This window comes from Pan troglodytes, chromosome 3, assembly GCF_028858775.2.
Source record: "Pan troglodytes isolate AG18354 chromosome 3, NHGRI_mPanTro3-v2.0_pri, whole genome shotgun sequence".
NCBI classification, from domain to species: Eukaryota; Metazoa; Chordata; class Mammalia; order Primates; family Hominidae; genus Pan; species Pan troglodytes.
The window spans coordinates 25,761,736-25,784,706 of NC_072401.2; the positions used below are offsets into that span (position 1 = coordinate 25,761,736).

The 22,971-nt window shown below is 42.7% G+C and overlaps 1 protein-coding gene across 3 annotated transcripts in view; it reads left to right on the top strand.

Annotated features, from left to right (window-relative positions):
* Positions 1–16,778: 16,778 nt before the first annotated feature.
* ZCCHC4 (zinc finger CCHC-type containing 4) overlaps positions 16,779–22,971 on the top strand; it is a 57,011-nt gene continuing 50,818 nt past the window's right edge. For 2 of the 3 annotated variants that reach the window (XM_517131.6, XM_063809439.1), the window contains exons 1-3: positions 16,779–16,942; positions 18,056–18,174; positions 19,327–19,409. In XM_517131.6, coding sequence (XP_517131.2) covers positions 16,816–16,942; positions 18,056–18,174; positions 19,327–19,409 — 329 coding nt within the window. In that variant the 5' untranslated portion in view covers positions 16,779–16,815. The remainder of the gene's footprint in view (positions 16,943–18,055; positions 18,175–19,326; positions 19,410–22,971) is intronic. The other variant, XM_016951419.3, reaches the window with a different exon arrangement.

A 22,971-nucleotide genomic window follows, 5' to 3' on the forward strand; every position in this document is an offset into this window, starting at 1 on the left:
GTTAAATATTTCTGGCAAAGTATTTCATTGATGGTGCTATAAACTTAATATCTCCTTTACATCAGGAGTTAGATAAGAGATCTTTAATTTTGATTGAATAATTCATCATGGTAGAGAAGAAGTCCCAAAGGATCCAGAGAGCTGTGGCAGCAGGAACTCTGTTCACAATCATAAAATATTCTTGTCCATGTAGTACTGTTAGATCTTTCCCGCACTTCTTTGAAAACTTAATTCTTGTCCCAGCTTCACCAATGAGTTTTTATTCAGCTCTTTTTAAATGATGATGGTGTTTTGATTTTCTCTTTTTAATTGACAAGTTAAAATTGTATATACTTATGGTGTACAATATGATGTTTTGGTATATGTACATGTTGTGAAATGACTAAATGTTTTATTTATTTATTTATTTATTTATTTATTTATTTATTTATTTATTGAGATGGAGTCTTGCTCTGTAGCCCAGGCTAGAGTACAGTGGCGTGATCTTGGCTCACTGCAACCTCTGCCTCCCAGGTTCAAACAATTCTCCTGCTTCAGCCTCCTGAGTAGCTGGGATTACAGGTGTGCACCACCACACCCGGCTAATTTTTGTGTTTTTAGTAGAGATGGGGTTTTGGCATATTGGTCAGGCTGGTCCTGACCTCAGGTGATCCACCTGCCTTGGCCTCCCAAAGTGCTGGGATTACAGGCATAAGCCACCGCGCCCAGCCACTAAGCTTTTACCATATGCATTAGCTCACTTTTGTGTGTGTGTGTGTGTGTGTGTGTGTGTGTGTATCTGGTGAGAACACTTAATATCTACTCCCTTAGCAATATTCTTTTTTTTTTTTTCGAAGACAGGGTCTCACTCTGTAGCCCAGGCTGGAGTGCAGTGGTGAGATCCTGGTTCACTATAAACTTGACCTTCTGGGATCAAGGGATACTTTTACCTCAGCCTCCTGGGTACCTGTGACTACAGGTGCACGTCACCATGCCCAGCTAATTTTTAACTTTTTAGAAATAAAGACGGGATATTTCTATGTTGTTCAGACCGGTCTTGAACTGCTGGCTTCAAGTAATCCTCCCACCCCAGCCTCCCAAAGTGCTGGGATCATAGGTGTGAGCCACTGTGCCTGGCTGAGCAATTTTCAAGGATACAATACAGTATTGCTGTGTGTAGTGGCTTGTACCTGAAATTCTAGCACTTTAAGAGTCCAGATGGGCAGATAGCTTGAGCCCAGGAGTTTGAGACCAGCCTGGGGAACATGGTGAAACCTCATCTCCAAAACATTTTTTAAAATACAAAAGTTAGCTGGGCGCAGTGGCACATGCCTACAGTCCCAGCTACTCAGGAGGCTGAGGTGGGAGGATCACTTGAGTCAAGGAGGTCGGGGCTGCAGTGGGCTAGGATCACACCACTGTACTCCAGCCTGGGTGACAGAGCAAGACTCTGTTTCAAAACAGAATAAAAGAAACAAACAAACAAAAACCAAAAAAGATAGTATATAAACTGCAGTTACAAGATGTGCAGTAGATCTTTTGAACTTATTCCATCTAACTGAAATTTTGTGTCCTTTGACCAACATCTCCCCAATCCTCCCACCCGCAGCCACTGCTAACTACTGTTTTTCTCTTCGTTTTTATGAGATCAATTATTTTTTTACATTCCACATATAGTGGTATTATGCTGTATTTGTCTTTTTGTGCCTGACATATTTCAGTTAACATGATGTTCTCCAGGTTCATTCACATCACAAATGACAGGATTTTCTTCTTTCTTGAGACTGAATGGCATTCCACTGTGTATTATGCCACATTTTCTTTATTCATCTTCCACTGATGGACACTCAGGCTGATTCCATACCTTGGCTATCATGAATAGTGCTGCAATTAACATGGGAGTGCAGATATCTCTTTGACATACTGATTTCATTTCCTTTAGATATATACCCAGCAGTGGGATTGCTAGATCATATGGTAGTTCTATTTTTAAGTTTTGGAGGAATTCCTATACTGTTTTCCATAGTGGCTGTACTAATTTACATTCTCACCAACGGTGTACGCGGGTTCCCTTTTCCCCACATCTTTCCATCACTTGTGGTTCTAATTTGCATTTCTCTGTTGATTAGTCATGTTGAGCATTTTTTCATACACCTATTGGCCACGTATGTCTTCTTTTCAGAAATGTCGATTCAGATCCTTTGCCATTTTAAAATCAGATTGTTTACTTGTTATTGAGTTATTTGAGTTCCTGATATATTTTGGCTATTCATACCTTATCAGATGTATTGCTTGTCAATATATTCTCCCATTCTGCAGGTTGTCTCTTTGCTCTGTTGATTGTTTCCTTTGCTCTGAAAAGCTTTTTAGTTTGATGGAATCCTTTTTATCTATTTTTGCTTTTGTCGCCTGTGCGTTTGGGGTCACACCCAAAAACTTATTGCCTTGACTAGTGTCATGGAACTTTTCCCTATGTTTTCCTTCTGTAGTTTTATAGTTTCAGAACTTGTATTTTAAGTCTTTCTCCATTTGGAGTTTTTTTTTGGCATATAGTGTGAGATGAGAGTCTACTTTCATTCTTCTTCATTGGATATCCAGTTTTCCCAGTGCCATTTATCGAAGAGACTGTCCTTTTCCTACAGTGTGTTCCTGGCATCTTTGCCAAAAATCCATTGACCACAAATGTGTGGCTTTCTCTCTGGGCTCTCTGTCCAGTTTCATTGGTCTGTGCATCTGTTTTTATGCCAGTACCATGCTCTTTTGATTTTCATCAAGCAAACGTACTAATCTTTTCACAATACCAAAAGAATATTGTCATGATTGATACTAATTAAGGAAAAAATCTCAGGGGAACAAAATACATAACACGCAACGAGCTAGTATTTGACTTCTAATCTGTGAGTTCTCATTCACTTATGTGAGCTATTTTGCTTTTACCCAGTGTTCCTCATAAGAAGATTCCTAAATATTGTGAGCCTATTGCTTGAACGTTAAAAATATATAACAAAAATGCATTTATCTAAGCAAACTGCATTATTAATCAGCATCATTTTGTTTACTAATTTTTAACCTACTTCAGAAGCCATATAAAGAGTTCTTCAAGAAAATAAATCCTTAAGCTTTAAAGTTTTTATTCTACCACTAAGCAATGACAATTGATTTAACTTTTGTCACTTAAAAATACTGTAAACTTACTTACTTTATGTTCTAAATGTTGTCTATCTTCAATAAGTGGATAGAAAGTATGTACCACTCTGTTTTGAGTTTGGGTTTTGGGATAGGGACCTGAGTTTAAATCTTGGTTCTGCCCTTTGTTAGTTTCATGTCTTTGAGCAGATCTTGCAATCTCTCAAATCAGCTCTTTCTCCACGTATAAAAGACATGAGCAAATAGCTCATGACGTTTGTACCAAGGATTAAATGAGGGTTGTTTTGTGAAAAATGTGGCATGAGCGGTCTTCATCTCCACTGAGCAGAGTCTGTGTGTTCACGGCACTTTTGGATCTTTGGTTTTAGATGACGAAATAAGGCATGCACCCGTGTTTATGGGTTTGGATTATCGCATAAAGTGAATATGTGTGCATGCAAATTTCTAGATTTTATGACATCTTTCTTGGAGCACGGTGACAAATTTGGAATCATAAAGCTATTAAAGTTTTCTGTTCCATGGCATATATGGGGTTAATCTGGGGTTGACAGGAAAAGGCACCTGAGGTCCCTAGTTAGAGACTTACCCAAAGCTGACTCCAGGATAGACCAAGTGGCATTTCCAAATGTATTTGTTCAGAATCCTGGCGCCTGGGTCTAGCTGGTGAAATGCTAACCTGGCAGTCAGTAGCTGGTGCTCTTGCATGTTGTCTTGTGGGTTTTTTAAGATCTGGAAATTGAAAGCGTGTGATTTCAAAAAGAAGCCGCTAATCTCTGTAAGTGAAGAGATGTGTTTATTTTTCCTTTGACTCCCAGAACGCTGCCTGCCCCAGAAGCTCTGGTTACACAATTCCTACCTGACAGGTAAAGCTTCAGAAACTTCTGAGACTCGCAGAAGCGGCAGAAAAATCAAGTAGACTTGCCTTCCCCCAAGAGTCAGAAAGTTGTATAAACATCTTGGGCTGGGCTGATCCCATAGCCGATGGAACTGGTTTAACCAGGTGCTTCTGCCTGAATGCCAGTCTGGGAGAACAACACTGCCTTTGATCTCAGTGTGGCTTTGGGAACAATCTAGAAAGCTACTGTAGCCTTCAAGTGTTTGTTTTAAATTGCAGTACTTAAAGGTAACCAGGAACTGCATTTAAACCCAAGTACTCGTTTAAACCAGGGAAGTAACTGCCCTAGTATGACTTCTAAGCAATTTATCATCTAGCTACACTTGCTATCCATGTTGTCTGTGAGGAGTTGGAAATGCTTCATTCCCTGAATTTCTGGCTAAAGTCCTGCTCCTTCAGTGGGACAGTATCCCCTTAATATGTCTTGAGGACAAATGTTATTACCTTTAAGTTTCAAAAGTCTGAGGCTCGGGACAAGTTGTCATGGTTATGCAGAAGTTTAATGTAATCCTTACAGGAATGAAGTGGAAAAATCTTTGACTTTGAATGAAGAGATTAACTCAATTCTAGTGGCTGTTCTCCTTATAATTTGGGGCAGGTTATTTAAATTTCCTGTGCATGCGTATGTATCGTCTGTGTACATGTCTGTGTGTGTGCTTGTTTATTTATTTCACAGTGCTACCACACGTATCTTGGTATATCTTTTTTTTTTTTTTTTTGAGATGGAGTCTTGCTCTGTCGCCCAGGCTGGAGTGCAGTGGCGCGATCTCGGCTCACTGCAAACTCTTCCTCCTGGGTTCACGCCATTCTCCTGCCTCAGACTCCCGAGTAGCTGGGACTACAGGCGCCCACCACCATGCCCGGCTAATGTTTTCTATTTTTTAGTAGAGACGGGGTTTCACCGTGTTAGCCAGGATGGTCTCAATCTCCTGACCTTGTGATCCGCCCGCCTCGGCCTCCCAATGTGCTGGGATTACAGGTGTGAGCCACCGCGCCTGGCCGTATCTTGGTATATCTCACTTTACTGGGTGCTAACTGTTGTCCATGCTACACTGGACATCTCCTGTTTTCTCCTCCAGATCTACTCTCCACCCTTCCCTCCTGCCTTGTGCTCTGGGAGGCTGACTTTCATGGATGGCACTTTTATGGACACCTCTCACTTCTGGTTGCTCTTTGCCAATAGGAGAGACACAGAAGAAAGATGTGTAAGCTGAAGGAGGAGAGTGAGATTGAAGCATTTATCTCGCCAGCTTCTGCCCGGTGGGCTTGTCGTGGTTGGCTGAAGCCCTCTACCGAAGGCCACAGCTGTTGTAGAGTTGTGTTTTCCATATACTTATTCTTTTTGGGTTCTATGAAAGTTCCAGAAACTTCCATGTCACTTTGACCTTGTAGACCTGGGGGTAGAAATGGCTCTCTGCTGTAATAGCCTTAAGATAATGCATGTTCTCTTGAGTGGTTTATTTTAACTTGGCCCACAACCTGGCAAATTGTCCCTCTATGAAATGCCCCTCCATTAACCCACTTGAATGTGTCATCTGTGTCCTGCCAGCATCCTGAATGTCACACATGTGATCTTATTTAATTCTTACAGCAGCCAGGAAGAGTTTTGTATTATTACCACATAGCACACTTGAGAAAGCCTCAGGGATGTGAAACACCTTGCCTGAAGTGACATACTTTGTAAACGGGAGGGCAGGACTCCAAAGGAGGCCCTCTGACTCAGCTCTCCTGCCCCTTGCTATGCTGAACTCTGTTGGATTACCTCTGCGAGTCTCACACGTATGGATTCACAGCCCCCTTTTCATAAAAATACTTGGCAAACCTCTTGACTTTCTTGAAATGAAATTAACAAATTATACAATTTATCTAAACACCTAATTTCCAATAAAATACATATATTAAAAATAAAAGGACGGTTATTTATAATAAAATATAGTCATGAACTGCATAACGATGTCTTACTCAGTGACTGACTGTATATACGATGGTGGCCCCATAAGATTACGGAGCTGAAAAATCCCTAGTGACATTGTAGCCATTGTGCTGTTGCGGTGCAATTTCTATTTTCCATTTTTTTTGAGACAAGGTCTCGCTCTATCACTTAGGCTGAGGTGCAGTGGTGCAATCACAGCTCACTGCAACCTTGACCTCCTGAGCTAAAGCAATCTTCCCACCTCATCCTACCCCTCCTCCCCATTACCCCCCAATCCCACCCCACCGCCCCCACAGTGGGACTACAAGTGCATGCTGGCATGCCCAGCTGATTTTTAAAAAAAATCTTAGTGGAGATGAAGTCTCGCCATATTGCCCAGGCTGGCCTTGAACACCTGGGCTCAAAGCAGTCCTCCCGCCTCAGCCTCCCAAAGTGCTGGGATGCAATTACTTTTTAAAAAGTAAAATTTGGTATAGCCTAAGTGTACAGCGTTTACAAAGTCTGCAGTAGTGTACAGTAACGTCCTTGGCCTTCACATTCACTCACCAGTCACTCACTCACTCACTCGCCCAGAGCAACTTCCAGTCCTGCAAGCTCCATTTGTGGTAAGTGCCTAGACTGGTGTAGCATTTTTTATCTTTTTTACGGCATTTTTTACTTTGCCTTTTCTATGTTTAGATATGCCTAGATACACAAATACTTCCCACTGGGTTCCAGTTGCCTTTAGTATTCAGTACAGTAACACACTGCACAGGTTTGTAGTCTGGGAGCAAGAGGCTATCGCCTGTAGCCTAGGTGTGTAGTAGGCTATACCACTGAGGTTTGTGTAAGTCCATTCTACGACGTTCACACAGTGATGAAATCACCTAGTAATGCATTTCTCCGCATGTAGTCCTGTTATTAGGTGACACGTGACTATATGTATTTTGTATGTAAATAGTCATGACCACATGGTTAAGTTATAATGAAATCATCAGAGGCATGGACTTTCTTATCAGAGTGCATTAGTACTGGAGATATGTAAGGCAAAATGGTTTTTTTTTTTCTCTTTGTATATGACTTTTTTTTTTTTTTTTTTTTTTGAGAAGGAGTCTCGCTCTGTCGCCCAGGCTGGAGTGCAGTGGTGCGATCTCGGCTCACTGCAAGCTCCGCCTCCCAGGTTCACGCCATTCTCCTGCCTCAGATTCCCGAGTAGCTGGGACTACAGGTGCCTGCCACAATGCCCGGCTAATTTTTTTTTAATATATATTTTTAGTAGAGAAGGGGTTTCACCGTGTTAGCCAGGACAGTCTCGATCTCCTGACGTCATGATCCTCCCGCCTCGGCCTCCCAAAGTGCTGGGATTACAGGCATGAGCCACTGCGCCCGGCCTGTATATGACATTTTGAGATCAGGGCTAAATTAAGATAATCAGGTCAAATCACCGAGGTAGGTTAGATTTTTGCTCAAACATATTTACTCTCTTCCCTCCGCCTCCACGGCAGGTGTGTGCTTTTACTTTTCCACCTGTTGACTTCGGGCTTGGCGATGGGGCCTGCTTTGGCCGCTTGGGCTAACAGCAGACAAGACTGAAAGCAAGCTTGAAATGTGTGGTGCAGGGAGGCTCGCTTTCTTGTGCCTCTGCCACTGTCATGAGAAGAGCCTCTCCCAGGAATCTGCGGCCCCATCTGCCTGGGCCCCACAATGAGACACTTAGAACAGACCTGGACCCATCACAAGCAAGGGGCCAAGCCCAGTTAACCACACTTGAGGCAGGACTGCCCAGCTGAGCCCAGCCAAAACCAGCCAACCCCCAGCAAACCCACCGATGCATGGGAGAGAATGATTGTTGTTTTGCTTTGGAATGGCTTATGATGCAAAAATTGCTGACAGACAAAATGATCATGAATGTAGTGGCTACAGATGCAGATGATACAGGCAGATTGTACTGGGAATTCAGATACCATGGGCCCTGGTGCTATTGCCTATGTGATTTTTCCACGATAGTGAGCATTCTGGATAAAACACAGTGTCATTTCACCTTCATATACACAGTAGTTGCATTCCTGAAATATTCAGATATATTAAAACTGTACAAAAATAATTTGCTTTTGTACAGTGTAAATCAAAGTTAGAGTCTAGGCTGAAGTAATTATAACAGCTTTTTGATCTACGTAAATGTTTGTGCAGACAATAAAAGTATGTGGGACGTTAGATGGAACTGTCCTAACCATTACAGGTCACTCAGCACCCAGCTGCCCTCCAAATACCAGAACTGTCCCGCAATTCTTGTGAAAGCCAAAAACACCTCCACACATTTCCAAAATCCCACCAGGTGACCTTGGTAGAAACACTAGAAGTCTAAGTGGTCCCTTCCAGCTCAAGTATTCTCAGATTTAAAAAATCCGATTATAGTAGTAATTTAATCAATACATAGATAGTAAATATTATGTGCCAGTAATTTTTTTTTTTCTGAGACAGGATCTTGCTCTGTTTCACAGGCTGGAGTGGCATGAACACGGCTCACTGTAGCCTCAACCTCCTAGGCTCAAGTGACCTTGCCACTTCAGCCTCCCATGTAGCTGGGACCACAGGCACACATCACCACACCCAGCTAATTTTTTTTTTTTTTCATTTTTGGTAGAGATGAGTGACATCTCACTTTGTTGCCCAGGCTGGTCTCGAACTCCTGGGCTTAAGCAATCTTCCTGCCTCGGCCTCCCAAAGTACTGGGATTACTGTGAGCCACTAGCCAGTACTGTTGATATAAGAAAAATACACAACATTGCTGTCAAAGGGCTTACAGCGTAGAGGGGAGCGCAAGCCAGCAATTAGGCAATTATAATGTGGAGTGATAATTCATACCAGGAGTGTACATTCAGGATGCTGCAGGAGCACAGCCCAGGAGCATCTAACCCAATCTTGGGGCTCCGAGAAGTCTTCCCTCTCCTGGGAGACGAGTAGGTGTTAACCAAGCAAGCAGCGGTGAGAGGTGGAACAGAGGAGACGGAGCAGGCAGCACACTCCATCCCATATAGAAAGGGTCATTATAATGCATCTACTGAGACTGCAAAAGGAGCAGCAGCCTCAGACTTGGATAGATTTCAGTTCAAATTCTGGCTCAACTCTAATCCTGAGCCATTATAATGACTACACTTTATTAATTGCTTATTATGTTCCAGGCTCTGTGGGAAGTACTTTATATGAATTATTACCCTTAATCCTCCCAACAGTACCTTAAAAGGGTAGCTACTATGGTTATCATCCTTATGTTACAGAGTAAGAAACTGAGGCACAGAAAGAATAAGTAACTTGCCTAAGCTAAGGAGTGGTGGAGCTGCGATTAGAACCAAGACAAAAAAAAAACACAAAAAACAAACAAAGAATGAAGACAAGGTGACTTGAGAGCCAACATTCTTTACCACCACCCCACAAGGCAACCTTCTCTGATCCTACTGCCTCACTGAGATGAGTGCAGTCACAGCTCCTGTGAATTTATACATGGATGAAGTGGTTTCTGTATTTAAAACACCAGACACATTGGTAGAATTTTCAAAAAATAATATAGTTATTATCCAAGTTCTAATTCTTCCATTATTGGTATCTTAAAAAATGTTTACCTGTATTTTTAAAAATGTGGCTTCTGAAAAAATTGAAATTACATATGTGTTTCATATTATATTTCTTTTTCTAATTTTATAGATTTAGGGGGCACAAGTGCAGTTTTGTTACGTGGATATACTGTGTAGTGGTATAATTCTTCCCTTTTTAAGGGAGGAAAGTAATCATTTGGAGAGTATACAGTGTATATCATTTTAGTTACAAATCACACCTTTTTTGGCCTTAAAAAAAAAACCAAGCATATACTGGGTTGCACGTAACAGAAAACACAAAATACAAGTGACTTAAACAGACAAGGGTTTATTCTTTTTTTTTTGAGACAGAGTCTCGCTCTTTCGCCCAGGCTGGAGTGCAGTGGCACGATCTCAGCTCACTGCAAGCTCCACCTCCTGGGTTTGCGCCATTCTCCTGCCTCAGCCTCCCAAGTAGCTGGGACTACAGGTGCCCGCCACCGCACCTGGCTAATTTTTTGTATTTTTAGTAGAGACGGGGTTTCACGGTGTTAGCCAGGATGGTCTCGATCTCCTGACCTCGTGATCCTCAGCCTCACAAAGTGCTGGGATTACAGGTGTGAGCCACTGTGCCCGGCCTTTTTTTTTTTTTTTTTTTTTTTTTGAGATGGAGTCTTGCTTTGTCACCCAGGCTGGAGTGCAACGGTGCGAACTTGGCTCACTGCAAACTCCACCTCCCTGGTTCAAGCGATTTTCCTGCCTCAGCCTCCCTAGAAGCTGGGATTACAGGTGCCTGCCACCACACCCAGATAATTTTTGTATTTTTATTAGAGACAGAGTTTCACCATGTTGGCTAGGCTGGTCTCAAACTTCTAACTAGGCAGGTGATCCACCCACCTTGGCCTCCCAAAGTTCTGGGATTACAGGCGTGAGCCACCACGCCCGGCTGGACAAGGGTTTATTCTCATGTCAAAGAAGCCGAGTTAGGTAGTCCAGGTCCTCCTATCTTTTTGGCCTCTATCTCCAGGTGACCTTATGATCCAAGGTGGCTGCTAGAGCTTCAGTCCTCAGATCTGCATCCAAGCTGTAGGGAGGAGGAGAGGGGAAAGAACAAGGAGATAGACCTAGTCAATTCCTTTAAGGGGCTTCTCTAAAGTCCCATGCAGGACTTCTACTTACATCTGGGATTGTGACAGGGAGGCTCACAGCCTGTGACTGACTGATAAAGGCGTATAAAAGCCCCAGCCTCAAAGAAGGCAATATTGCAGTGCCCAGAGCCTCCTGTATGAGCAGGCTGAGGCTGGAAGCCACACCTTCAGCTAAAACCACCTCTTGCCTCTCTCTTGCCTCAGTGTCTAGAGGAACTCTAGAAGCTTCTAGAAGCCTTTAGCTTCTGGAGACCTCAGGCGTACCTTGGCTTGCGGCAGATAACTCCAATCTCTGCCCACCTCTGTCTTCATGTGGACTTTGTCTCTCTGTGTCCTTTCCTCTTTTTTATAAGGACACCAGTCATTGGATGTAGAATTCACCCTAATCCAGTGTGATCTCATCTCGAGCATTAACTGATTATTTCTGCAAACAGCCTACTGCCAAGTAAGGTCATATATGATGTTCTGAGTGAACATGAATGTTTAGGGAACAACCCACTACACATGGCATTCTACTTTTCAGCAGATATATTTTTCTTTTTTGAGACGGAGTCTTGCTCTGTTGCCCAGGCTGGAGTGCAGTGGTGTGATCTTGGCTCACTGCAACCTCTGCCTCCCTGGCTCAAGCAATTCTCCTGCCTCAGCCTCCAAGTAGCTGGGATTACAGGGGGCCTGCCACCACGCCCAGCTAAGTTTTATATTTTTAGTAGAGATAAGATTTCATCATGTTGGCCAGGCTGGCCTCAGACTCCTGACCTCAAGTGATCTGCCTGCCTCGGCCTCCCAAAGTGCTGGGATTACAGGCGCGAGCCATCGTACCAGCCAGATGTATTTATCTTGAGGTTTCATTTCTATGCGTTTATAAGAAGTAGTCACGTACATACACACACACACACACACACACACACACACACACACACATTCTCTCCTGCACTTCATTCCCAGCTTTCACGCCAGAGAGGCATCATATTCAGGCAGGAAGACAGGGGACAGGGCAGCTCCTTAAGATGTGGATGGAGGAAGTCCCAGGAGTTCCATGCCACGGGTCATTATTGGCTTCTGAAAGGCCCGTTCCATCGGGGCTCCTGTCCAGCACAGCAGAAATGACCAGTGAATCTCAATAGCTTATCAGAAAGCGTCCTTAGTTTCAGGGTGTTTGGTTCAGCAGTGTTGTCGCTGTTTTTCAAAGATCCAAGGAAGGCTACACAGAGTCCCTTTGTATCCAAGTCCTTTCCCAGCCAAGTTTTCACAGTTGAGACTTTTCAGGGCTGGGAGAAGGTTTGGTGAGCTTTACTCTCGGAAATTAGAGAGAGGAAGTCAAGGGAGTTGGGGGGCCATCTTAGCAGGGGTGCCAGGATCCAGAACTGGAAGGCAGAGGCTGCCGGGGCAGGGTCTCTGCAGGTTTTATTCTTGTTGCTGGTCTTCCCTGATTGCTTTCCCCTTAAAACAGAACAACAACAACAACAAAAAACAGTTGTGAATGCTTACTTTGGGGCAGCAAGACAAAAGAGCGCAAGAAGACCAGGTTCCTCCACAAAGGCCGGAGAGGATGGAGGGAGGAAAGATGGAGGGAGGAAAGCAGGCAGGTCTACAGGGAGTGTGGCAGGGACAAGGAAGGTCAGAGTGAGCTGATCTTGATTGGGAAAGGACTTCAAGGACAGATACATCCATCCAATATTATGGCTGCAGCCATAGGGCATTAATCAGCATTCTTGATTATGAGTGATAGAACCAACCCCATCTCAAACTGGCTTAAAGAGCCACTGAGGAATTTATGACTCGTGTAACTGAAAACTTCAGGCATGGCTGAATCTAGGTGCTCACATGGTGTCCTCACACCTTCCTGTCTCCCGGTTCTGCTTTTTTCTTATTGGGTTCCTTCTAAGGCAGGTGCTCCTCAAGGGGTGGGAAGCATTGCCACTGGCTCCTTGGTTGCCCTGGTGAAGAAGACTTATGCAATCAATTGTGTCACGGACCCCAATTCTTCACCATTTCCTGATCACATTCTTTGCCATGTAACTTTGCAATGCTTGGTCCATGTGACTTACTTGAGCCAAAGCAATGAGATGGAAGTGAGAGTGGTGTAATTCCAAGCCCAGGCCTCGCGGAACTTGTCTGCTTCTGCTAGTTCTCTTGTGCATCTGCCATCCCCAGGCTGTCCTGGTGGTTCCAGGAGAAGGAGAGACACACAGAGCACAGCTGAGTTATCCCGGCCCCAACGCATTTATGCCTAGTGTTCCATTATTGGAATGCTAAGCATGTGGGAGTTATTTATATCCTAATGCTCAAGGTCACCGCCAAGGTCTGATTGCAAAAATTCAAAAAATTGCAACTTCAGGCATAAATGGGTTAAGATGATCCCGGATGAGCCAACCACTAGACGTGTGACTCAGCCCAGGCAACACTGGAGAGCTGAACCCCTCGGACACATGAGGAATCAACATCTTGAATGCCACTGAGATTAAAACATGTAACCATGACACCTTCTTTCTCAGCCATCCCAGCAGAAGCTGCAAGCCACCTGCCCAAATCCAAGCCAGTCCCTGCCATTTTTTACACCTCTCACACTACATGGGCTAAAATCGGGAGGGTTGGCTTCCCAAAGGAAAACTGGGGTCCTGTTACCAGAAGATAGAGAAGATGGTCAGATCTCCACTACAGAACTCTCCTCTGGCTTCAGCCATTTTCTCTGAAGGAGGTTTGGGAATTGAAGGTTTTCAAAAGAGACTGATTTGTTCCATTAATGAAGCCAAGGAAGGAGACAAACCAGCCCTCTGAGAAAGCTCACCAGTTTGGGCCAGGCGCGGTGGCTCACGCCTGTAATCCCAGCACTTTGGGAGGCCGAGGCGGGTGGATCACAAGGTCAGGAGTTCGAGACCAGCCTGGCCAGCATGGTAAAAGCCCATCTCCACTAAAAAAAAAAAAAAAAATTAACTGGGCATGGTGGCATGTGCCTGTAATCCCAGCTACTTGGGAGGCTGAGGCAGGAGAACTGCCTAAACCTGGGAGGTGGCGGTTGCAGTGAGCCAATACTGCTCCACTGCACTCCAGACTGGGCGACAGAGTGAGACTCTGTTTCAAAAAAAATTTAAAAAAAGAAAGAAAGAAAGCTCACCAGTTTGACCAGACAATCGGCTGGGAGAGTAGCTGAGTTCCAGCAATCTTAGCAGCCTGGGATCATGCTCTGTGTGATAAGTGTCTCATGCATCCATGTGAAGAGACCACCAAACAGGCTTTATGTGAACAACAAGGCTGTTTCACCTGGGTGCAGGAGGGCTGAGTCTGAAAAGAGAGTCAGCCAAGGATGGTGGATTATTATTAGTTCTTATACGTTTTGGGATAGGAGGTGGAGTTAGGAGCAATGTGTTGCGGGCAGGGGGTGGATCTCACAAAGTACATTCTCAAGGGTGGGGAGAATTACAAAGAACCTTCTTAAGGGTGGGGTAGATTACAAAGTACATTGATCAGTTAGGGTGGGACAGAAACAAATTACAATTGTGGAATGTCATCAGTTAAGGCTATTTTCACTTTTGTGGATCCTCAGTTGCTTCAGGCGATCTGGATGTATACGTGCAGGGTGTAGGGGATATGATGGCTTAGCCTGGGCTCAGAGGCCTGACAATAAGTGTAATCTAGGTCTCTCCTGGTGCTTAGGCCTCGAGGGACCTATTTTCAGTTCTGTCTCTGGCTTCCTTTCAGAACCTTGCTGAATCTCTCAGTATGTTTCTACTCAAGCATTTTCCTGTGCAGACTAAAGACACTATCAGGAAATTAAATGAAACATGTATAACTTATTGGTCATATTCATAATCCCATCAGTAAATATTTAACACAGGCTATTTACCATATATATCTGAAAATAAGGTGAGTTTTTTTTTCTCCCCAAAATTATCCCTCTGCAAACAAAATGGCCTGATGTTTGAAACCTTCAGCAGCTCTCACATTTTGCAGTGCCCTCTCATTTACCTTATTTGGATCAACCTTTGTTGTATTTTTACTGTTTGGAGAAGCTTATCTGTAAAGGCTGCACATCTGTACTGGTTTTGGCTGCTTAGAGAGGTTGCCTCAAAGAATCAGCATTATTTAAAAGAGAAAGAGGAAATACGACTCAGTAACTCTGGTTTTACGAGTTACAAATTCACTTGCAAATTTTATAAACAAGTCTTTTAAGATCACAAATTTGTACATCTAAAACAAATTTGTAAATAAAAGTGCTAGAGTTCATGTGAGTAGGTAGTTAGGTCTTTTAGTTTTTATTCTGCCTAGGGCACTGTCTCAAGGGGTCCTGAGAATGTGTGCCCAGCTAGTTAGGTCTTGAGATAGTGTCCGAAAGTATCATCATCATAGCTGTAGAAAGTTTCCTATCTCAAAAGACCAGACATGTGCAGATAATATACACTGAAAAAGTGTGCTGGACAACTTGAAAAAGGGGACACTGGTACATCAAAGATACAGATGCTACTGGTGCAGATGGAGAATTTGAGTAAAACCATTACATGAAATATGAAAGAAAAACAGCCATGTTTTTACAGTAATAAACCATAGCACTCAATGTGTGAAGTTAACTAGGCACATGCCCCAATGGTTCTTTAAATAACATAAGAGACTATTTCATCTACAACCATAGACATGTGGCTGCGTCTTGATTACTGCACTATAAGACTTGAAATTGAGTAGGCTGATTCCTCCTGCTTCATTATTCTTTTTCCAAAATTGTTTTAGCTATTTTAGTTCCCTTGCCTTTCCATATAAATTTCAGAATATTGTCTAAATGTACAAAAAGAATCTGGCTGGGATTTTCATAGCAATTGTGCTACACCTGTATAAGCATTAAACCTGGGGAGAACTGATATCTTTACTATGTTGAGTCTTCTGATTTATGAGTGCAGTATGTTTCTGCATTTGTTTATTCTTTGATTTTTTTTTTTTTTTTTTTAAGACGGAGTCTCACTCTGTCACCCAGGCTGGAGTGCAGTGGCACAATCTCGGCTCACTGCAGGCTCCGCCTTCCAGGTTCACGCCATTCTCCTGCCTCAGCCTCCCGAGTAGCTGGGACTACAGGTGCCTGCCACCACGCCTGGCTAATTTTTTTGTTTTTGTATTTTTAGTATTTTTAGTAGAGACGGGGTTTCACGGTGTTAGCCAGGATGGTCTCGATCTCCTGACCTTGTGATCCACCTGCCTTGGCCTCCCAAAGTTCTGGGATTACAGGCGTGAGCCACCGTGCCCGGCTATTCTTTGATTTTTAAAAACCTTTAAAAATTGCTTATTTATTTTAGAGATGTCATCTCGCTTTGTTGCCCGGGCTGGTTTCGAACTCCTGGATTCAAGCAATCCTCCCTCCTTGGCCCCCCAAAGTGCTGGGATTACAGGTGTGAGCCACTGCACTCAGCCTTGATTTTTTTTAATCAAGCATTTTGGAGTTCTGTACATATTTCGTTAGATTTACACCTATTTCATTTATTTGAGTGATTGTAAGTGGTATTCTATTTTTTAGTGTTCTTGTGATCATTGCTAGTATTTAGAAATCCAGTTGATGTTTGTGTGTTTATCTCATATCCTGCAACCTTGCTGAACTCAGTTTAAACCGGAGGTGTTTTCCTGATAGATTCTTTCGGATTTTTAAAATGTGGACAATCATGTCATCTGCAAATCAGGACGGTTTTCTTTCTTTCTAATGTATAAATGTCAATGAGTATGCAACTATGATGTGCAACTTTCAGCGTTGTCCAAAAGTTACAGAGGATGATGCAGTGACTGTGACTTTGAAAAACAAAGAATGATCCTTAAATCACAGCTGCTGCAGCCATTTCAGCTATTTGGCAGAGGTGGTAATGCTGCCTTTTGGACCTACAATACAACCAAGTCTTTGTTCGAATCATCTCACTTCCTGGCTATATTCTTAAGAAAGGAGGGGGCTTCATGCGCTGAGCTCATGGCACAGGTCCCGCAAGTGACCTGCGAGCCCCACCGCTAGGGGCCGCTTAGGTGCAGCCCCCAGGTGGGCGGGGACTGCGTTTCGGGGCGTGGCCTCCGCCGCGGCAGCCCCCGCCCCAGCTCCTCCTAAGCGCCTGGGGGCGCTGTGGGTCGCTTTGGGTCGCGGGGGCGCTCTTTCTCAGCATTCTTGTTTCGTACTGAGGCTTTCGGGACGGCGGCGGGAAGATGGCGGCCTCCAGGAATGGGTTTGAAGCCGTGGAGGCAGAAGGCAGCGCAGGGTGCCGGGGAAGCTCGGGAATGGAGGTGGTGCTTCCTTTGGATCCTGCCGTCCCCGCCCCGCTGTGCCCTCACGGTGGGTCAGAGTCTGGGCTCAGCCTAACTGCCGGGCGCTGAGGGTGTGAGTTGGCTTGGAAGTGGCTTTTGGGGCTCCTGTATTTTTACCCGCCTCTTTCCCTCACCAGTGTGCTGCCTAGAAAATACTCCTTCCTCGGAACGCGGTGTTTTTCAACTTACTTGAGAAACATTCAGAGCAAGTCTCCACTCTTGTGGTTTTGGCTCCAGGACTATTTCATCTCTTTTTTGGGGGGAAGGGGCAGAAAAGTAGGCAAAGAGAAGAATGCATGGTATTGAATAGTTCTCGTTGACAAGTACTTGGGGATTTCATTTGTTGATTTGCTCTCCCTTCAAAAATAAAAAATTAGGGAGAAAAACAGTGTAATTCTTGCCTGCGAACTAGACTCAGTTTTTCTCTAACTTACAGAAAGTGGGCGTGTCCAGCTCAAAGCTCAGGTTTTCACTGCAAGGGTAACCGCGCAAGAGATGTCGAAGTCCTCAATTCTCTGAGTCCCTTCCTTGTTTTAGTCTCAGGTTTGTAATAGTCACAACGTAGACAGCAAATGTACCGACAATAGCATTTTCTTTCTGAAGAGACCAGTTTTCAAAAATTATTTATAAGTAGTCACTGCCGGAATGTTGTAACAGAGAGAAAAGAAACATTCATTAAACACAGAGAAGCCGGCGTGGTGGCGTGCACCTGTAGTTCCAGCACTTTGGGGGGCCGAGGCCGGCTGATCGCTTGAGCCCAGGAGTTTGAAACTAGCCCGGGCAAAAATGGTGACACTCCGTCTACAAAAAAACAAAAACAGCTGGGGACACGCAACTGTAGTCCCAGCTACTCGGGATGCTGAGGCGGGAGAATCGCTTGAGGCTAGGAAGCAGAGATCTCAGTGAGCCATGATTGTGCCACTGCGCTCCAGCCTGGGCGACAGAGGGAGACCCTGTCTCAAGAAAACAAAACAAAAAACCCTAACAAAACAAAAAACAACCAACCAAAGAGATGGATTTAATTATGATAAATTGTGCATAAAGCTCAAACAAATTTTATTTAAGGGTGGCGAAAACTAAGAACTTGACGTAGATGACCATTACTTGACACTTTTTTTTTTTTTTTCTATTCTGGAACTAGGACCCACTCTTCTGTTTGTAAAGGTGACCCAAGGGAAAGAAGAAACTCGGAGGTTTTATGCCTGTTCAGCCTGTAGAGATAGAAAAGACTGTAATTTTTTTCAGTGGGAAGATGAAAAGGTATATCAACTTTTTGGATATTTATTTTTTATTTTTGGTATATGTGACAATTTTGTTGAGAACGTGTAAACCAATAAAAATATGCGGTCTGAACATATAAGATAAATCTCTTAAGAGAGATGGAGATACTATGTTTGTTGGTTCAGAAAATGAGTTCATGTTTACTCTGATTACTGATATCTTAAACTACTGTCTCAAAGTCTTATTTCCCCATAAGACTCTCTGAGGTGGTAATATTGGGTGGGGCTGATCTTCTGGTGTTAGCTTGGGCTTCTGTAACAGAAGTACCATAGGCTGTGTGGCTTAAACGACAGACATCTGTTTCTTACAGTTCTGGAGACTGGGAAGTCCAGGATCAAGATGCTGGCAGATCTAGTGTCTGGTGTAGGTCCTGTCCTCTTCCTGATTTGCAGAGGGTCATCCTTTCTTTATATCCTCATTTCCCAGAGAGAGGAAGCAAGCACTGTCTGTCTTAGAAGGACACTAATCTCATTCCTGAGGGCTCTACCCTCTTGGCCTAATTACCTCTCAAAGGCCCCTCATTTAAATACCATCACATTGGGGTTAAGGCTTCAACATACGAATTTTAGGGGGCACAAACATTCAGTCGATAGCACCGTTGGCAGATACAGATTGCTTACTAAAGAGAAATCATGATCATTCCAGAAAGTGTTAAAAAACACTTTTTTTGAACATTTGCATTGAACATCCCTTATACAGCTATTAGATGACCAATGAAGGCACTTAGAGATATAGTCATGAGCTTGGTATCCTCTTGAACTCGGCTCCAGTTGAAGTTTCTGAAAACTTTGACCAGAGAATTTTCAGTTTTGTTAGGTTTATGGTAAAACAGTATTATATACCACTCTTCTGCAGACCCATTAAGGTGAACACTTGGTTTGTGTCCACCTTTTTGCTATTGTGGATGATGCTACAGTGAACATATGTTAATCTCTCAGTGCTTTAATATGCTGGATATTGCTTCAAGCTGCTCTAGAATTTTCCCAGTTTTCGCTGTTTTGTTTTCCCCTGAAATGAATGCCTGTTGAGTTGGTTGAATTTCTGACTTCTTGATGTCAGAATGTGATGCCAGTTCTTCTAGGATGATAGATATTTCACAGTTTATTCAATGGGTTTTGTACTCTCTTTCAGTTGTCAGGAGCTAGACTTGCTGCCCGAGAAGCTCATAACCGAAGATGTCAGCCTCCCCTGTCCCGAACGCAGTGTGTGGAAAGGTACTGATGCAGTGTCATTTTTCTTTATTAGTTTAGCTGTCATGTTTTTTTGTTATTGCCTTTTTCTATGCCTTTAAGTTTACTTTCATTTATTTATTTTTATTGTAGTTACATATATAATATAAAATTTGCCATTTTAATCATTTTCAAGTGTGCAATTCAGTGACATTAAGTACATTCATGTTGTTGTGTAACCATCGCCCCATTCACGAAACTTTTTCATCACTCCAAACAGAAACTGCCACCATTATGCTGTAACTCCTCATTCTACCTCCTCCCAAACCCTAGTAACCTCTGATTTATTTTTGTGTGTGTTTTTTTTTTTTTTTTTTTTGAGACAGGGTCTCACTCTGTGTTGCCCACGCTGAAGTGCAGTGGTGCTGTCACGACTCACTATAGCCTCAACCTCCTGGGCTCAACCAGTCCTCCACCTCAGCCTCATGAGTAGCTGGGACTTCAGGCACACGCCACTACACCCAGCTAATTTATTATTATTTTTTATAGAGATAAGGTCTTGCTATGTTGCCCAGAACTCCTGGTCTAGAACTCCTGGGCTCAAGGGATCCGCCCACCTCAGCCTCCCAAACTGTGAAGGTTACAGGCATGAGCCATTGTGCCCGACTATTTTTGTTGCTATGAATTTGACAATTCTGTGTACCTCATACAAGTGAGACTATACAATATTTGTCCTTTTGGGTCTGGCTTATTTTACTTAGCGTAATGTCTTCAAGGTTCATGCATGTGGTAGCATGTATCAGAACTGTATTCCTTTTTACAACTGAATAATATCCGTTGTCTGTCTATACCACAGTTTAAAAATCTGTTCATCTGTTGATGGACACTTGGGCTGTGTCTACTTTTTTGCTGTTGTGAATGATGCTACAGTGAACATTGATATACAAATATTAGTTTGAGACCCTGTCTTCAATTCTTTTGGGTATATACCTAGACGTGGAATTGTCAGTAATTCTGTGTTTAGTTTTTTGAGGAACCGCCAAACTGCTTTCCATAGTGGCTGCACCATTTTACATTCCCACTAGGAGTGTATATGCATTCCAATTTCTCCGCATCCTTGCCAACACTTATTATTTCTTGTTTTTCTGATTACAACCATCCTAGTAATTGTGAAGTGGTATGTCATTGCAGCTTTGATTTTTGTTTTTTATCAAATAACTAATGATGTGAATCATCATTTCATGTGCTTATTGGCTATTTATGTATGATCTTTGGAAAAATGTCTGTTTGAGTCCTTTATCTATTTTTAATTGGGTTATCTTTTTGTTGTTGAGTCACAGGAGTTCTTTATATGTTCTGGATATTACAACTTTGCCAAATATATGATTTGCAAATATTTTCTCCTATTCGGTAGGTTGTCTTTTGACTTTCTTGATGTCCTTTGAAGCACAAGAGTTTTAATTTTGATGAAGTTCAATTTATCAATTTTTTTTGTTGTTGCTTGTGCTTTTGGTGTATAGATCAGAACCCATTATCAAATCCATTGTTAAGATTTGCTGTGATGTTTCTTTTTTGAAATACTAAACCAAACTTGAAAAATCTCTAAACATCTATTTTTAAAAATCTGCATTGTTGAAATGTTTTATTGGGTGGATTAGAGTTGAGTCATAGATATAATTTTTTGACAAGCTTGTGAAAAGAATTTATCTCTTACCTGTGTCACTGACATTATACAGTATGTGCTGGGAGAAGCTCCTTAAAAAGCCTCTTGTCTAGGTTACTGATGACAAATAGGTTTTCACTTTTATGGCAGCTCCTTCATTTTACCTGGGCTGCTGTGTTCAGAAAGATTGTGAGGCCTCATTTAGACTAAGCACAGAGGAGTACTGGGGTGTATTTATAATATTTTTCCTGAGCTGTTTAGTAGTAGATTTTAAAGTCATTTGATACAGGAGGCATTTCTCAGGATAATTTGATTGTCCCTTAACTACAGTGGTTAGTCAGAGATGTCTGTGTATTTACTGTGTGGGAATTCAGTCATCACCCAAAACATCTTGAAAAGGGAATTAAAGGAAATTGAGGCCAGGCATGGTGGCTCATACCTGTAATTCCAGCACTTTGGGAGGCCGAGGTGGGTGGATCACTTGAGGTCAGGAGTTCGAGACCAGCCTGGCCAACATGGTGAAATCCCATCTCCACTAAAATTACAAAAATTAGCCAGGCGTAGTGGCAACACCTATAATCCCAGTTACTTGGGAGGCTGACACAGGAGAATCGCTCGAACCTGGGAGGCAGAGGTGAGCCAAGATCGTGCCACTACACTCCAGCCCAGGTGACAGAGTGAGATGCTGTCACAAAAAAAAAAAAAAAAAAGAAAGAAAGAAAAGAAAATGGAGCACTACTGTGAGGTAGGCACTGTGCTAGGTGTTTTACATGAGATATTATTTAGTCCTGCAGAGGTGGTTTACTTCAATGAGAAAACTGAAGCTTATAGGAGTTATACTTTATCATGTTCACATTATGAGAAGTACTAAGCTGTGACTCATCTTATGCCTGATTCTAAAAGATTGCTTTTAAATGTAAAAGCAGATAGTAATATATGACGCATAGTGATTTAATTCGAGGATACGTAAGGAGAGAAAAGGTAAAGACTTAATGTAGAGATTTGTCATAGTGATTATTGAGAGAAAATAGAGTATTGAAGACGGAGAAAGTAGAACCACATGGCCCGTGGTTTCTTCCTTTGAACTCATCACCTTGGTCATTTTGTATTATTTCCTTCTGGCTTTTTTTCCTATGCCAGGTTTGTGTGTAGCCATAATGTATACATAGTTTTGTATTCTGTCCTTAACACTTTTATCTGATAAGCATGTTTCTGTTAGAAGGATATTGGTGATTTAATTAAACTCTGTAAGAAAATCTAGGTGATCTTATTTCTATGCATAGTAAAATTTTAGTTTGGAGCTAAACCACTGTTCTTTTTTTTTTTTTTCACTCTCTCTCTTTTTTTTTTTTTTTTTTTTTTTTTTTTTTTTTTTTTTTTTAGCTACAGTTTCACTCTTGTCGCCCAGGCTAGAGGGCAGTGGCGCGATCTCGTCTCACTGCCACCTCCACGTCCTGGTTTCAAGTGATTCTCCTATCAAGCCTCTGAGTAGCTGGGATTACAGGCATCTGCCACCATGCCCAGCTAATTTTTGTGTTTTTAGTAGAGATGGGGTTTCACCATGTTGGCCAGGTTGGTGTCAAACTCCTGACCTCCAGTGGTCTGCCCATCTTGACCTCCCAAAGTGCTGGGATTACAGGCGTGAGCCACCATGCCAGGCCTAAACCACTGTTCTTATCTTTGTAGTGCCAGAGTATATTTTTTTGATGAAAAATTTTTTGAAATTCATATTTTATATTAATTAGAACACAAAAGCTGGGTAAAATATGAATTATTAAAGAATTTCCAAAAGGTTATTTTTTTGGGGGGGGCCATAATTTCATCTTTTATCTAGTGCTAATTCTTGCCAGCATGTCTCAATAAAATGCTTTTCAATATCTTAAACCATCTGTGACCCATTACCTTGGATTGTGTGGCCAGAAGTCTCCATCCAACCATCTGTCC